The sequence below is a fragment of the Vanessa atalanta genome, chromosome 1 (genome assembly GCF_905147765.1).
Source record: "Vanessa atalanta chromosome 1, ilVanAtal1.2, whole genome shotgun sequence".
Lineage (NCBI taxonomy): Eukaryota > Metazoa > Arthropoda > Insecta > Lepidoptera > Nymphalidae > Vanessa > Vanessa atalanta.
In genome coordinates, this window is record NC_061871.1 from 886969 (window position 1) to 903822 (window position 16854).

The following is a 16854-nucleotide window of genomic DNA, read 5'->3' on the forward strand; positions in this document are numbered from 1 at the left end:
TCTCTTTTCAAATTATTATTAAAGTTACGTTGTACGTCGTGATTACGTACCTATATTCTATTAAGTTATACATCCATTCCATTCGGTGTGATAAAACTTAAACAAATGTATTTTTGGCCTCTGACGTATATATATACGTAGGTAATAAAGTTAGTATGCATAGGCTCTAACATAAAATGTGATAATTTCAACACATTTGTAAGAAAAATATTGTATCCAAGTAGGTATCTAATTAATGTGTACTCGACAAATAAAAGCAATTTTTTTTAAAACATATCACATCTGTTATCTAAATTGTGTGTTTATTTAAGTAGGTACATAGTTTATCACACAATAAATTGTTAATAACCTCTATCTCAATTGTACTCACTGTTGTACAATTCAAAGTTCACGATGATTGTGTTAAGACGAATTCAAAGTGCAAATAAATTTATATCAAGACAATTTAAAATTATAAATGAATTTAAAACAGGTAAATTTCACACAAACAGTTTATTGATGCAAACAGATACTAAGGATGTTATGAATATTGAAATTAACGGTAAAACTCTGCAATTTCCAAGTGTGTGGTTAAGAGACAACTGCCAGTGTGAACAGTGTTTCCATCAATCAGCAAAAAGTCGAATTATTGACTGGAGCAAATTCAACTTAAATGTTAAGCCAAACAACGTTAGTAAGGACGATAATTCTTTACAAGTTACTTGGGACGACGGTCATGTATCCAAATATAAACTCAGCTGGTTAAAATTCCGTAGTTTTACACCAGATGATCAACGAATCTACACCAACACTCTGTATAAGCCAGCAAAAGTTACATGGCACGGAAACGATTTTAGTAAAGTTTGCAGTAAGCATGATTATAAGGAAATTTTAAATTCTGATAATGCACTATACAACTGGTTACTTCAGTTTTCCATATATGGAGTTGCGTTGATACAGAACACACCCGACTCAGAAACTGCTTTAGATAGTATTGTAGCAAAAGTAGGTTTTAATAAAAAGACACATTACGGTGAAAAATTTGTAGTGCAACATGTAGTTAATACCAGTAACGTTGCATATTTATCGAACAATTTACAAATGCACACAGACCTCCCATACTATGAGTATTGTCCAGGTGTAAACCTACTGCACTGTCTCGTGCAGACTCTTAGCAAAGGAGGAGAAAATCTCCTATCTGACTGCCATTACACAGTTGCTTACATGAAAGAGAAACATCCTGATGAATATAAAATCTTAACCGAAACAGAAGTAGAATGGAGCGATGTGGGTTGTGAAAATGGCAATGAATTCTTTAAACTCTATAGATCACCAGTGATATGCCTAGACAAACAGGGTGAGGTAATCAGAATTAATTTTTCAATTCCTCAACGTGGTGCACATTTTCCTGGACCCATTGAAAGTGTAAGACCTTGGTACAGGGCCCATAGCCTCTTCTATGAATTGAATAAAAACTTTTCAGCCAAGTTTAAAACAAAAGCTGGGGACATACTTGTGTTTGATAATATTAGATTGTTGCATGGCAGGAATATGTATGAAGATAAAGGTAACAATGTTAGGAAGCTGATTGGTGCATATGTGGATTGGGATGAAATATATTCACGGTTGAGATGTTTGAAAGTGAAGTTGCAATCAGAGGATAGAATATAAATTGATCCATTTATACTTTATGCATTTTTTTGAAAATTACAATGAATATATTAATTCGTTACATATTGTATTTCATTATTTTCTTGCTCTTGTCCTCATCTTCTAACAAAAGTCGACTCTCAATTCACAAATGCTGTTTATTTTTTCCCATATTTGCTTATTTAACAGTTATTAGACTAATAATAATGATCTGAAATTTTTAGTATAAAAATAATTTATTTCTATAAATTACACCTTAAAGCTTAAGTAACTGCTTATTTTGCAAACTCAATGTATGTGTCAATATAACAATTTCTAACAGAAAATCTTCTTATTGGTAATATTTTATCAGAGTCTTCATATTTGTCATCCACTTCTACTAATGGAAAATCTTCTAGATCTGGTTTAGATGCCATAGCGACTGCAGTTGATTCATTTGTATGAATATAAATTGTAAAGCTCCCATCTTGAGGCAGATTGGTGAATTTGTTGCTTAATGTTGCTAACTTAAGGCAAAACGCGCGCAAATTCTGCTCAGTTTTAATCAAATACGCATCTGCAGTTTCATCATAGACATCCATGTGGTCGAAGTCAAAAATAAATTTTAGTATAGGCTTATAAGTGTTGTCTGTTATTGCAAACTCTAATCGTTTTAACTGTCCAGATTTCAGACATTCTGCTATACTTTTTAAGCATAAATCAATATACTGGTTAAGCTCAGGGTGCATTGATCGATACACGACAATGTTGTATTTCTTTTTTGTTTCAAAAATACTTTCTGGGTATGTCGAAGTGTAGTATAAAATACTATGGAAAGCGACTGCGAGAAATTCTATAGTTATGTCTACCAAACAGGAGTCCATTATAACTAAAAGAACACAACATATTACAAACATTACAGACCTATTACATAAGATACCAGAATACCCGATATTTCGTCGTTATTTTTAATTTCATTACCATTAATTAATTATCATAATCTAAAATTATTAAAAATTAATATAAAAATTTATTACTATTTTGGCAACGTCCGGCATCAACATTATCCAATTTATAAATTTGGCATGGCATCAGGCAATTCAGGCATGTATTTAGCGAATATGTCTAGTTTTCCGCAATTTTCAAATTAAATTCAATATTAAATGTCAAATAACAAACGTCAATAATTGTCAACTTATATTTTTTTGTTCAATTTCTCTTAGAATAAGTTGAAGGCAGCGGCATACATCATACAGCTTTTATAATATCTTTCATGCTTTATGAAATTAAAAAATATATTTGTGTGCCTATAAGCAAAATTATCAATAACGAGTTTCCTGCCTTAAATTGATTGGAAAATATTTATCGATTTACGCATCCGATATTTAATTTTTCAGTTCTTGGTAGTGTTGCACTTGAACGGTAATAAAATTAGGTAATTTAACATTCTGTACTGTATTTAATTACTTATTTATTAATTATTTAGTAATAAAAGTCACAGTATACATGTACTCAAATTATAAATATATAAAAATAAGAAGCGTGAGAAGTTCTACTTCTTCGGTGTAATTAGGTATAGAGTATTTAATTGGATGCAAAAAATTAATTCCAATAAAATAATAATTACTTATTAATAATACAATAGTACCTAATTATTATTATGTCGAATGTAATTTCTTCTTTTGTCACCACTACAATTACGATTACTCACAAATTTACACATTCGCAATTAAAATGCTTAATAAAATAAACATTGTAAAATAAGTTTAGTGTGAAGTTGTCCATTCCGAGCGAACCGACAATTAATGGGCGGTCGAAACTTAAAGTAACTTCATCATGGAGTTTTCATACTATTGCATAAAAAAACTCTCAAAATTTTTGATTTTGTCTTATACACCATAAGAAGTAAGTAAAAAAAAATTGTCTCATAATTTTAAATAATGAAAATAAAACCATATCAAAAGGCTAAGAATAATAAAATAAGCTCAATTAACTTAAATAGTCCTACTATTTACTTTATTGTTCAATTTTCTATTTACTTTACTGTTAAACTACACTTTTTTAAAATTATTACCGTCTCTTTAAATAATCGATAGGTATTTATGACGGTTGAATTTATATATTTAATGGAAACAATTTTCCTATACTAAGTCAAATATGCATAGAACGATTATTTTCTATTTATTAATTTGGAGCAACTACATTTGATCTTGTTACTGAGTTCCATAGAATGTAGCTTTATAGCACATCATTATCATTAAAATTAATAATACATTATTTAACATTATAAAAAAATGGGTATGTCATACATAATGAAAGTAATTAATCAGTTAACAAATTTTTAATCACACATTAAAGTTTAACTTTTACTTTCTAAAGCAAGTGTAAGAGTAAATAACTGGTTGAACAGTGTAAAGCCGCTTAAAATAAAAACAGGAGATTATATTTGCAAGACTGTCCAAAAAAAAGAAGGATATATATGTCTGCGACCTTCTTTAATCCACCTTTACATTGAAATCCCTGAACCAATTTTAATGTATGAAGAATCTTTAGAACACTAATTTCAATATAATTGGAATATAGTATAGATTTATTAGAATTGCATAGAAAGATTAATACCTATTTGAAATATGATGATCTTATCAATATTATATATATATGAATATTTATTGTTAGGGTACAAAATATATAATATAGGATTTTGAACATAGCATAGGACAAAAAGGACATCTTAGGTCTGTAGTACACAGAACATTGATAGTTTTAATGTAAATTACTTAACCTAATGACAATTTATATGAAAATGTTGTAATAAAACAATAAATTGTTGTTTGAATTAAATAATCTATATTTTGTAATGCACTATATATTTCATATTGTAACAACCTTTTATTTATCGGGTAGAGCATCTAATCCCTGAAAATAAATATAAAAATATATTAATATACCAACATATGAAGGTAACGAGGCTGAAATATCATTAAATTGTTTTATAACTTACATTGACTTGGTATGGATTTCCTGTGATCCTCCGGTCCCGCTGGTAATGCATACGGTCCCATCGACTGATCATAGTGCGCCTATAATGCTGAAAAAACAATCACTTTTAAATTTTTTAGTATTGATATTTGACATGAGCATGTTATACACAAAATAAATACATTATCTACAACATACTATATTATCATATAAAAAAATTGGTAAATTATCTCATCTTAATATTTTAACAAAGGTCTTTAAGAAGGTAATTTTTACGTTAGTTTAACCAATTTATCAAATTGCTGGACCTTAGAAGAATGGGTGTAAAGTATTATCTATGGTTCTCTTATATTTTAGCTATTAAGACCCTTGTTACCTAATAGAATTTTAAGTGTAAACTTACGTTGCCTATAGTTAAATTATGTATGTGGTAAAGACCCCAACCGGGTAGCCCCAGGCCGGCTGTAATGATTAAGAAACTAGGTATAATTTCGTACCACATATTAATTACAATTATTCAAATAATATTCATGAAATTATTTTATTTCGAAGAATGACAATGACATATGGGACATGGGTCAATCTTGCCAGCCTTAAAAAACAAATATCGATATCAAGATAATAAAAAAATGTATCAAAGTAGTGTTAAATAACAATGTTCAGAACTTATAATTAAACTTTAGTAATTATATCAAAGTTTTATATTAAATTAAAAGTATTTTTCTTCTTTTAAATTAGGATAGAGCAGTTTTGATCGACATGGTACAATATTATGAAAAATTTCATTGAAGAGTATCCATAACTGCATTAAAGGAATAACTTTTTTTTAATAATTATGCATTATAAATATTTAAAATATCGTTTATTGTAAAAATGTGTTTGGGACATTATATTTTTCTTATTCATTATTATACATTTTTCTTTTCTTAACGCCTGTCGTCACTAACAAAAAGAAGTAACTATTTCTTAATTTAATCTGTACACAAGGTATACGGTCATCAAAAATGGCAGACGTACCGATCGATTGTGATTTCCCTGTTTGGGGATTATTACCTAAAAAAGAAACAGGGGTGGTTTCATTCTTAACAAAATACCCAAAATACGATGGCAGAAACACGGTTATTGCTATTCTTGATTCGGGCGTCGACCCGGCAGCGGCAGGGCTTAAGGTAAAAAATTGACTTGTCATGATTTGTTTGGTTGCAATTTTGTTGAATATTTTCCCTAAAATAAATATTTTATGACTTAGGTGACCAGTACTGGAGAGACAAAGGTAATAGAAAGATTTGACTGCAGCGGTTGCGGGGATGTGGATACTAGCACAGTCATTCGAAAGGTCGTTGATGGATGTATTACCGGCACCACGGGTCGCAAGCTGAAAGTAATTTTATTTTATTATTAAAAAAATTTTGTTGTTCTTTTTATTCCTCAAATAGTTATAATTTGCACGTTGAACTAATTTATGAAATTGAAAAAAAAGCTGTAACATACTAGGTCATTGACTTCGTGTCATATGTTCACAGCTGTTCTTTGTCATTTATACCTTGACACCTAAACAGTTGCTAAGCTGGTTTTTTTTCCTTTATAGGCGAATGCTATATTAAAACATTCTAAAATATGCATTTTATGAACTTAAATAAAATTGTTGATGATTAGGACTGTTTAAACGAATTTTTCTTTTTATAAAATTATGAAATCACTGAACTCTGCTTAAATTTCTATTTTAATTTTAGCTATTTTATATCTCTTCATACATATGGCCTTATAAAAAACAATTACTCTTTTTTATGTAGTATTAGATATGTTACATCAGTATGTAGCAGTTGTGTTCATAACCATGTGTTAAAGATTCCAGAATCATGGAATAATCCTACAGGGGAATGGAGAATAGGTGTCCTGTATCCATTTAGTTTATATCCTACAAAAGTTAAGGAACGCTTGCAAGATCATAGAAAGGAACATCTGTGGGATGTAGGTTATAAACCTGCGTTAGCTGAGGCTACGAAACAGTTACAAGACTTTGAAGATGAAAATGGTAAGTTTTGTCAACATGATAAGCTGTTTTGTATACCATAAATGAATCAAGGAATGAATAAATATAAACAAATCTTAGATTTATTAATAGCTTAGCTATATTGTTCGCTAAAACAGTTCTTTGTTAATATATTTTTATTCATAATACAACACTATTCCCCTTAACTTATAGAACTAATTTTAATTCCAATGTTTAATTAACATTCAGTGCTGTATTTTGGCAAATCCTTAAACTCTCAACCAATGATTTTGTATCAATTTGATGTTGTATGTGGTTTGTCTTTTGTCTTCATATGGTTGACACACAGTTCTATTTGAACAGACTTAAACCACACTGGTCTGTTAACAGCTGAATGTTAATAAAATATATTTAATCTGCGAAATAGTCTGTTTAAGTTGTTAATGTTAAGATCTCATATCCTATTGAAGTGAAAGTCTTAAAGGTTATTACTTGTATGGCCTACCAAAATGCAATTTAACATGACCAATGTCCACTCGATTGAAATACACGAATTGTACCTTATGCTTTTGTATAATTTACACTATTGTGATCTTAAATTAGGTGTAATCATTGATATTGATTATTTTATATACAAATCTATATGAAAAAAATATAATTGTAACAATGTCTTATAATGAAAAGGAATGAATCGAAGGATGAGGGAGGGGGAGGGGAAACTAGCAAGTTTTGTCAATTTAATTTAAAGCCTTTTTTAAAACACAATACATTATTATTGAAAAACAAAATAGTTTAGTTATATATTAATTTATAAATATATTTTGCTGCGCAAAGCTTATGACATTGTTTAATAAATTGATAAAGTCATTACCATTCTACACATTAATAAGTTATTTCATTTGTTTAGCATCAAAAACAAATCTTAGTCAAGATGAAAAAACGCAAAAAGAAGAATTAGAGGCAAGAGTAGAAGTATTAAAGGAGCTGGAGAAGAAATATAATGATGTAGGACCCACCTATGACTGTGTACTGTTTCATGATGGTACTGTTTGGAGGTAAGGGTTTTGATTAACTATGGGAACTAATACATTTAAGTAGATTGATCTTTTTGAGTTATAATACTCTTATTTAGAAATGTCCAAGTCATTATCAAAAGGACTTGTTTTTGCATATGAAAGTAGAGTTTACTTAGATTTTTTTTTTATGTTTTTTAATAGGTGAAAGTGTTTTAATATTCTTAGTCTTTGGATAAGGATTCACATTAAATAAGTTTAATTTTACAGTATTTTAAATTACTCAATATATCGTAGATAGATATCTACAATGTGATATGACTATATTGAACAGATGTTCAATATAGTCTTTTACTATTAAAATGATATTACAATGTAAATGTACTTTACCTTTTGATATTAAAATGTGTAACATTGAATATTTAGTAGTATAGTTTGTGCTATAAATCTTTTCATTAACCACGTTCTAAGTGAAACTAATTCAATTAATAATATCTTATATATGTTATGAGATCAATTTGGTGATTTTGAATAAAAATATCTTAACATAATTTTTATATACTTGTAATTGCTGATAATGTTATGTATATTATTACAGAGCATGCATTGATACCTCTGAGACAGGGGATTTATCGTCTGGACCATTTTTGGGGGAGTACAGTGTCACACAAGAGCACTCACATCTCACTCCATTGGATGAAATGACTGTTAGTATTAATGTACACGATGAGGGAAATACACTTGAAGTTGTTGGGATGTGCTGTAAGTCTCTTAACTTATTTATAAAAACATATATAGATATGTGTACTATATACAGTATTGTTATTATATATTTTATCTACTTTATAAAGCATAGATAAAATAATGTCTATATAAATATATTTCAGCGACTCATGGAACCCATGTAGCAGCAATAGCAGCAGGTTACTTTCCTGATGAACCAGACAAAAATGGAGTGGCTCCCGGTGCTAAAATTATCTCACTTACGATCGGTGACAGTAGGCTGGGTTCCATGGAGACCGGAACGGCACTAGTGAGGGCATGTATAAAAGTTATGGAATTGTCCAAAAAGATGAAAGTAGACGTCATCAATATGAGTTACGGTGAACATGCCCATTGGTCTAATGCTGGGTTAGTATATCATCATAACCATTAATTATTAATTTATCATAATATTTCAGTTCATTATATAAAAGTAAAAAAATAAATCATTTATTTGACAAAATTGTCTTATTTTATTAGACGCGTCGGCTCCGTGATCAGCTCAGTGGTCAATCGCTACGGCGTGTCGTGGGTGGTGTCGGCCGGCAACCACGGACCCGCACTCGCCACCGTCGGGGCGCCGCCCGACATCGCGCAGCCCATACTCATCGGTAACCACCGTGCATTATAATGAAATATTTACAATGATCCGCGTTTCCCAATTAAAAATGAAGGGATAGTCACTCCTCGCCTCGGTACGTAAGCATTGTCCAAGCGCGCGCGTTGCAGGCGTGGGCGCGTACGTGTCGTCGGAGATGATGCTGGCGGCGTACTCCATGCGCGCGCAGGGCGCGCCGGGCGCCTTCAGCTGGAGCTCGCGCGGGCCGTGCGCCGACGGCGCCGCCGGGCTGGCCGTGTGCGCGCCGGGCGGGGCCGTCGCCTCCGTCGCCAGGTCGGGGCCGCTCTCGACTACCATTGAACCCGGACCCAAAAATCTTTTTTATACATCATATTTCTTACGAATTCCATTTGTTTAAACGAAAATACATGTAAATACTTTGAAATATGTATGTTATCTTTATTATGCATCTCTAGATCGCAACACCGTCTGGATTTTCTTCCAGCAGTGTTGCCACTGTCACTATCGGAATTGCAAGACTGCTGAGTTGCTAGGCCCGTGTAGGACCTTGCTATCAACTACGATCAAAATATATAACAGATTCTGTCATTTATTTTATTCTGTAAGTTTTGTTGCATGTTTTTCAATGTTTATTTTTACTCTATAGATTCACATTACGCAATTCTCAATTGATGAATGGAACGTCCATGGCAGCGCCTCACGTCGCTGGAGCTGTCGGTAAGCATTTTTAAGTTAATATATTTTTACTTTAAACTTTTTTTAGTACAAAATATATTGTTTTTAAAGATAGACTACTTAATCCTAAGTAATATATTCCAGCGGCGCTCATATCCGGCCTGAAGGACCGTCAACTACCGTATTCGCCGTACTCTATAAAACGCGCGTTGGAGAATTCGGCGACGTTCCTGCCGCACGTGGAGCCCTGGGCGCAGGGCTGCGGACTGTTGCACATTGAGAAGGTAGAATATCTGTTATAAGAATGTAATCGTTTACCTGATTTAACTCAACCTGATCCAATTATCTTATCTACATCATTTTTAATTTTGTATTATTAATTTTGTCATAATTCCAAGACAAGATACAATAATATGCCGGTAAGATTGCTAATCTTCGACAAAGCGATGTACACAAAAAGTGAAATCGAAATTCAATTGTAAGTTATACGTGAGCGCTTAGTGTTGCTCTTTAAAATCATCAGGCGCTCGAACAAAGTGTGATAAATAATCAAAATATTATTTGACAGGCTTTCGAAATTCTCACCACCTACCATGATCAACCAGAACGAGATGTTACTTTCAATATCAAGTGCGGTAACAACAATTCAAAGGGTATTTTCCTGAGACCGAAGATGGAGGACGTATCCAAAGATATCGGCATTACAGTTGAACCACAGTTCTTAGAAAACCATCTAGACGAGGAAAGTGAGTAGATATAGCATTGAGTATACTTTTTAATAATAAAATTCGTATTTTACTTATGTATTAACTCTATTAGTCAAGTAGGATAGACTGTCTAACTTCTATAAAATTATGTCTAGAAAACCATGTCTAGAATGGAATTTTATTTGTAGGCTCAAACATGGAATTATATTTAGAAGAAAAAGAATGTAAAGATGTATTGATTATCTGTAATGGTATGTCGATAATTTTAAAAAAAAATTATTGTTTGTTGTCTTTTAAATTGCATTTGGAAATCATAAAGAAATTGCAATGTAAATTTAAGTTGGCACTGAAACTTATCTAGTATTTCTTACATTACATATCCCATTAAATAGAGATTCGGAGTAAAGATAGCTCTATAAATATAATTTTATATTTGTAAATTTTATTGTCAGTCAATAATTAGTTTAACCCGAATAACTAATTTAGATAATAATATTCGATTTGTATTAATATATCCCTGGTTCAGTGGAATGCGAATTAAAATTTGTTCTCATACATACCAGGTACATAGAAAGAGTCGTTCAAGCATAAAACAGATACAAAAAAAGTATGTAGCGTGCGTGTTGCAGACAAGTCCGTGATCCCCAAGCAGATCGCGTTCAGCGTGCGCCTCGCGCTCGTGTGCCGCGCCGCCTGGGTGTCGCACCCCGCGCACCTCGAGCTCATGAACGCGCCGCGCCCGCTCACCGCGCGCCTCGCCACCGCCGCCCTGCCGCCCGGCCCGCACCACGCCAGGTACCGCCCGCATCGAGCAAAAACTTTTATACTAATTTGATCCATTTTTCATTTAACATCTATGTACCCACTACCAATATAAGAGAATATTTTATTGAATCTTTACAGTATCGACGCGTACGACGTAACCTGCATCGAAAAGGGTCCCGTGTTCCGGATCCCCATCACGGTTCTGCAGCCGCAGTCCCTGGACAATTCGCCCTCGAGCGCGCCGCAGATAGACGAGAAGGACGTCCTGTTCCAGCCCTCCACCATCAAGCGACACATCGTCGTCGGTGAGTGGTCGCGGGTGGACCCCGCGGGCCCCGCGCGCCGAGCGCGCGAGCGAGCTGACCGTGTCCGTGTCCGCAGTGCCGCTGGAGGCGACGTGGGGCGTGGTGCGCATCCACCGGCGCGGCGGGGAGAGCTGCGCGCGCTTCCTCGTGCACGCCATGCAGCTGGCGCCGCGCCGCTCGTGCCGCGCGCACGACACGCACCGCCTGCTGGCGCTCGCGCCGCACGCGCCCGCCGTCGCGCCCTTCCGCCTGCTCGTGAGTGCCGCCCGCACGCCCCCGCCGTCGCCCCCGTGCCCCCGTCCGCTCCGGTCTGACGCCGCTATGTCCGCAGGGCGGTGTGACGCTCGAGGTGGTCATCGCCAAGTACTGGGCGAACATCGGCGACGTGACCGTCGACTACAGCATCGAGTTCCACGGCCTGAAGCCGGACTTCGGCACCAAGCTGACGCTGTCGGGCGCGTCGCTGGGCGCCGTCACGCTGCGCGCGCTGCGCCCGCAGGACGTGCAGCCCTGCGCCACGCTCAAGCACGTCGAGCACGTTTACAGGTGCGTCATTGCGTACACGCCGTGACCATTGATTAAGGAAAAAATATCAAAAGCCAGTGATAATCCATTCTTCCGTTTGCAGGCCGGCTGAGTCGAAGCTGGCGCCGCTTACGTCACGCGACATTTTGCCGCCCTCGCGTCAGATCTACCAGCTGATCAACACTTACACCTTCCACATACCCAAGGCGACCGAAGTGAGACCCTAACCTTTGAAACTAACACACGCTTTCCAACAATCTTAACAAGGGAGTATCGATAGTATATAACGTGGCACTCTCGTCGCAGGTATCCCCGATAGTGCCGATGCTGTGCGATATGCTGTACGAGTCCGAGTTCGAGTCGCAGATGTGGATGTTGTACAACAGCTCCAAGCAACTCATGGCCGTCGGTGACGCTTACCCCACCAAGGTACATAGGTACAAGACATTCTCCACCAAGAGTCTCATGTTCCACGTACTACTACTTTTATCGTTCAATTGTAGTAAGATAAATGATGAGTAATGATGGCGGGCGTGTTCCCCGCGCAGTACTCGGCCAAGGTGGAGAAGGGCGAGTACACGCTGCGGCTGTCGGTGCGGCACGAGTCGCGCGCGCTGCTGGAGCGCCTCGCCGAGCTGCCCGTCGCGCTGCAGCAGCGCCTCGCGCAGCCGCTGCCGCTCGACGCCTACGCCGAGCAGGCGCAGGTCGCACTCCTCTATTTCATGCTTTCTACGTCCACATATCATTCCTTTGTATCGATTGAGATAGTCTTATTACAGATTATTTAACATTTATAATATTTTTTGTTGATTCTAACAAAATTGTTTACATTGTCGTGAATAAATGGCACATCATGATTTCAAATGCTAATCTGTATATGGTCTGATACATTATAGGCACTGACCGGCGGCAAGAAGTTCACAGCCGCCTCGTTGGCTAGCGGAGACCTACTACCTCTCTACTTCACACCCGTGCCTTCCGACAAGTAAGAATGCCCCCGTACGTCCGCCCCCGTGCCGCGGCCCGCTCACCGCCCGCTCACGCCCCGTGTCCGCAGGGTGTCCCGCTCGAGCTGCTCGGGCGCGACGCTGACGGGCAGCGTGTCGTTCGCCAAGGACGAGCTCGGGCACAAGGCGGACAGCTACCCGCTGTCGCTGCAGCCGTGCGAGGCGCCGCGCCGCCCGCGCGAGCGCGCCCGCGAGGACTACGCCGACGCGCTCAAGGACTTCGCCTGCGCCTGGCTCGCCAAGCTCGGTACGCGCACCTTATTATACGCTTGCTAGCTGCGTGGCTCTGATTACTTTATTCGATGTGTACTTGGTCGCAGAGGGCGAGAAGCTAGAGCAAGTGTACGAGGAGCTGCTGGAGAAGTTCCCGGGATACCTCGGTGCTCACATCGCCTACTTGAACGCGATCGACCCGCCGACTGATCCCAAGAAGTGAGAGCTGATACTGTCCTCTGACATAATATATCATCAATATGCTTTAAATTCATATGATTTTATAACGAGTCAACGAGCAATATATCAAATATCTGAATACTCTTTTTAAAAGTTAATCTAATTTAAATGTACCTTCAGATTACCGAGTATTAATGAAGAACCAGACGTGACGACGGCCTGGTGCGAACAATTGATAGCAATAGCTGATAAGGTATCTTTTAAGATTTACTGTAATTCATTATGTTTATATGTAACGTGTACGGTAGATAATAATATTTTTTTTACAGGTTATAAAACAAATCGACCAAGATAAGTTACTGGCGTATTTAGGTATGAAGAATGACTCACGTAGTGATGCTAGCAAAATAAAGCAGTAAGTTTTTATTTGACAGAATGATATTAATATTTTTTTTACAAAATAAAAGATATATGACTATAGTGACTTCAATTAATATTTAGACTATGTAATATTTTGTTTTAATATTAATATTTTTTAGCTTGTCTGCTATTTTATCCGGCTCGAAGGACCAATTGATAAAATATAGCTGTCCGGATAGTCAACTTTTTAACAAAATGTAAAAATTGAAATTGTAATAACATATATACTTGCGGCAAAAGCGAATAGTCGAAACATTCCCACTCGTTACAATGATAGGGAGCGCGAGCGGCAGAAGAGCCAGATGGTGGAGGCGCTGTGCCGGCGCGGCGCCGCGCTGTGCCGCCTGCGCGCGCTGGCCGCCGGCAGCGACAAGCTGGCCGACGCGCTCGCGCACAACATGCACGACCTGCTCAAGTACACCGACCTCGCCGACGCCAAGGTACTCGCCGCGCTAGCGTTGTGAAATATACTATATAATATAATAGCTTTGTGACGCTACATGCGCGTGTGTCGCAGACGCTGCACTACGGCGTGTGGCACAGCGTGGCGGTGGGGCAGTGGGGCCGCGCGGCGCGCCTGCTGCTGCGCCTGCTGGAGGAGCGGCCGGCGCGGGAGGCCGAGGAGCGCCTGGCCGGGCTGGCGCTGAAGCTGGGCTGGAGCTTCCTCGCCGAGCACACGAGCCGCCAGCTGCCGCAGCGCTACCCCGCGCACTACCGCCCCTTCTGATCGCACCCGCCCGCACTGCCGTACCGCACTAGCCTTTTGCGGAACCGTCCTCGTCCCCTCCGACGCATAGTGATCGCATAGTATCTTCGATGAGCTAGACGAGAACGCTAATGCCTCCCAAACCCTACTGATAGTGTACCCCCTTTACTTATATCGCAGTACCATCCCCTAGTTAAATTAAATTCATTTTGTCTATTCGAAAAGTTATATAAATTTTCACACAAATTGCCAATACAGCGCTCAACCTTGATTGATAAAACTCTTTCTTATTTATTTTGACGCTTCAGAACTGTATGCTATATATTTTAATTCACTTTTACCATACTAGGTAAAATTACCTCAACTTTATGAATAATGAAATTATACAATTTAGAAATGAATCAAATTATTAACCAATTAAAAAGTTGAGAACATTCTCCCCTCATTACATATTACATCAGTTTAAAAATTTAAAATCAATCAATGAATGAAATGAATTAATACATTTCACGAGATTCAGGTGTCTTCCTTAAATTCTAAGAGGCAAATTTTAATAAAGGAAATCCGTATTTAATTAATTCCGAATATACATTTAAAATGCATTTTACCTACAAGGCAACGAATTTTTATATCAAGAGTAATTCATAATGTGTAATCTGTGTCAATTTTGACAGCTTAAAAATAGGTTCTTTTATATGTTGACATAGGGTGCTCAGCGTGTGCTCAAACACTAGATCAATACTTTTATTATTTTATTTTTTTATTTTAATAGGTGATAAATAATAAATGAATTAACGACGTCAGTATAGTTTTGATACTTGAACATGTATAGCGGTTGTATTTAATCTATTATGGCTTGAGCTTTTTATGACGATTTCGAAATAGTCTTATCTCAAAAGTCCTTGAAAGTATTATAATTATGCTAAATTACATTTCAAGTATCAAAGGCAACTGTTAAAGCAATACAGCACATAATATTATATGGTATATTATAATAGAATATCTACACTTTAAATAAACGGTATAAACATAGTGTAAGAACAAATACGAACGTCTTCGTTTAATAAAGTGATATATTCAATAAAATTTAAAATATGTTCATAAAATACTCTTTAAATATATACAGGTTATTAGTAAAAGTGTTCTGATATGTATTTAAATTAACACACGTAATGTATGAAGTACATGTCACTTACATGGGTTACTTTAAAATATCACTATGCAAATGTCACCATAGAAATCGTTTTCCTTAATTATTAATAACTTTATTAAAGTAGCCTGGAACATTTATGCACAACATTGTCCAATTATTATTAATTATGTAATTCCAATATATTGGAACCTCTTTGTGCATCAATCACGCTAAAACTACTTAACGTATCGTATTAGTGACCATAGAATCGGGCGGGATGTACTTATTTTGTGTAAATTACCGATAAAATTTATATTTACATAAGTTGAAAGTCGCATATTAACAGAGCTCCATAAATCATATTGGTTCTTAAATACAATTTCTTAAATGCAAAAGATACATTTGAATAAAACATCAAATTTAGTATTTTCTTTCTTATATACAAATCTTATTGTAATTTGTAGATATTCTATCGCAATGTACTACACTAATAGTATTTGGTATAGATGTTACAGATAAATATTTTGTTAAGCTGAGTCGACCGACTGAACACGTTTTTTTATATACATAGTTTATAGTTAAAGCGAATCTTTAACGTTAATAAATTCTAGTATATTATAGAACTTTCTAGGAAATTAATGAGCTGAAGCAATAAGTACAGGCCAAGGTAATTAGATAACTGAAATTATGTAAGGAAGTCCGATATCATTGTAACTTTTTTTTTAATATGTACCTTGAAAGTGACGAAAAAGGTTTTGATATTAAACCTTTGGACGCGATAGGATTAATTCGATGTTCGAATTTATGTGTAACGCCGGATGGAAACGATTTCGACGAAAAAAAAACATTTTCTATGAAGTTGTTTAATTATCTTGGAAAATTCGATTTAAAAATAAAGGGCATTAGAATTTAGCGTAGTCTTATTTTTTTATATCGACTAGTTATAGTGGCGTATGCATGTTTAGCGAAATTTGATCGTTCCGTGTGCGGCAGAAAGTCCATATCGGTGTGCCGGGTGTCGGTCGGTCGAGCTTCCCGCGAGCTGGTCACGCCGAGCTACGTGATCATGTTTAGATGATTTAAATGAATTGTTAATTAAGATAATAAATATTTGTGACAATTTTATACCTGTTTTATTTTTATCTTTATAATAACTGTGTCAAGTCTCTAAAAAATTAGGTACTCCCTTATATCATCCCTATATGTTAATCCCATTTAATTGCGGTTGTTACAATGAGTTTTTAGACTTAGAAAAATAATTTGATATACTTACCTTTACGGGCC

The 16854-nt window shown here is 36.3% G+C and overlaps 3 protein-coding genes across 3 annotated transcripts; 2 read left to right on the plus strand and 1 right to left on the minus strand.

The window, feature by feature from the left end:
- The first annotated feature begins 185 nt into the window (after window positions 1-185).
- Window positions 186-1702, plus strand: LOC125066967 (gamma-butyrobetaine dioxygenase-like). Its single transcript, XM_047675308.1, has one exon. It carries the CDS (start codon window positions 394-396, stop codon window positions 1648-1650), a length of 1257 nt encoding a protein of 418 aa, XP_047531264.1. The 5' UTR covers window positions 186-393; the 3' UTR covers window positions 1651-1702.
- Window positions 1703-1769: 67 nt separating this feature from the next.
- LOC125066976 (mitotic spindle assembly checkpoint protein MAD2B) lies at window positions 1770-2776 on the minus strand. Its single transcript, XM_047675320.1, has 2 exons — window positions 2646-2776; window positions 1770-2497 (listed from the first exon to the last, which is right to left on the minus strand). Exons 1-2 carry the CDS (start codon window positions 2698-2700, stop codon window positions 1905-1907), a joined length of 648 nt encoding a protein of 215 aa, XP_047531276.1. The 5' UTR covers window positions 2701-2776; the 3' UTR covers window positions 1770-1904.
- A 2565-nt stretch (window positions 2777-5341) lies between these two features.
- LOC125076976 (tripeptidyl-peptidase 2) lies at window positions 5342-16693 on the plus strand. The gene is made up of 26 exons (XM_047688742.1): window positions 5342-5349; window positions 5575-5756; window positions 5837-5968; window positions 6436-6622; window positions 7488-7635; window positions 8192-8355; window positions 8481-8724; window positions 8836-8966; window positions 9085-9247; window positions 9582-9652; window positions 9755-9894; window positions 10179-10356; window positions 10947-11112; window positions 11221-11387; window positions 11464-11642; window positions 11719-11933; window positions 12016-12127; window positions 12219-12341; window positions 12461-12616; window positions 12809-12897; window positions 12970-13166; window positions 13240-13351; window positions 13493-13565; window positions 13642-13727; window positions 14010-14172; window positions 14250-16693. Exons 2-26 carry the CDS (start codon window positions 5592-5594, stop codon window positions 14457-14459), a joined length of 3771 nt encoding a protein of 1256 aa, XP_047544698.1. The 5' UTR covers window positions 5342-5349; window positions 5575-5591; the 3' UTR covers window positions 14460-16693.
- The last annotated feature ends 161 nt before the right edge of the window (window positions 16694-16854 follow it).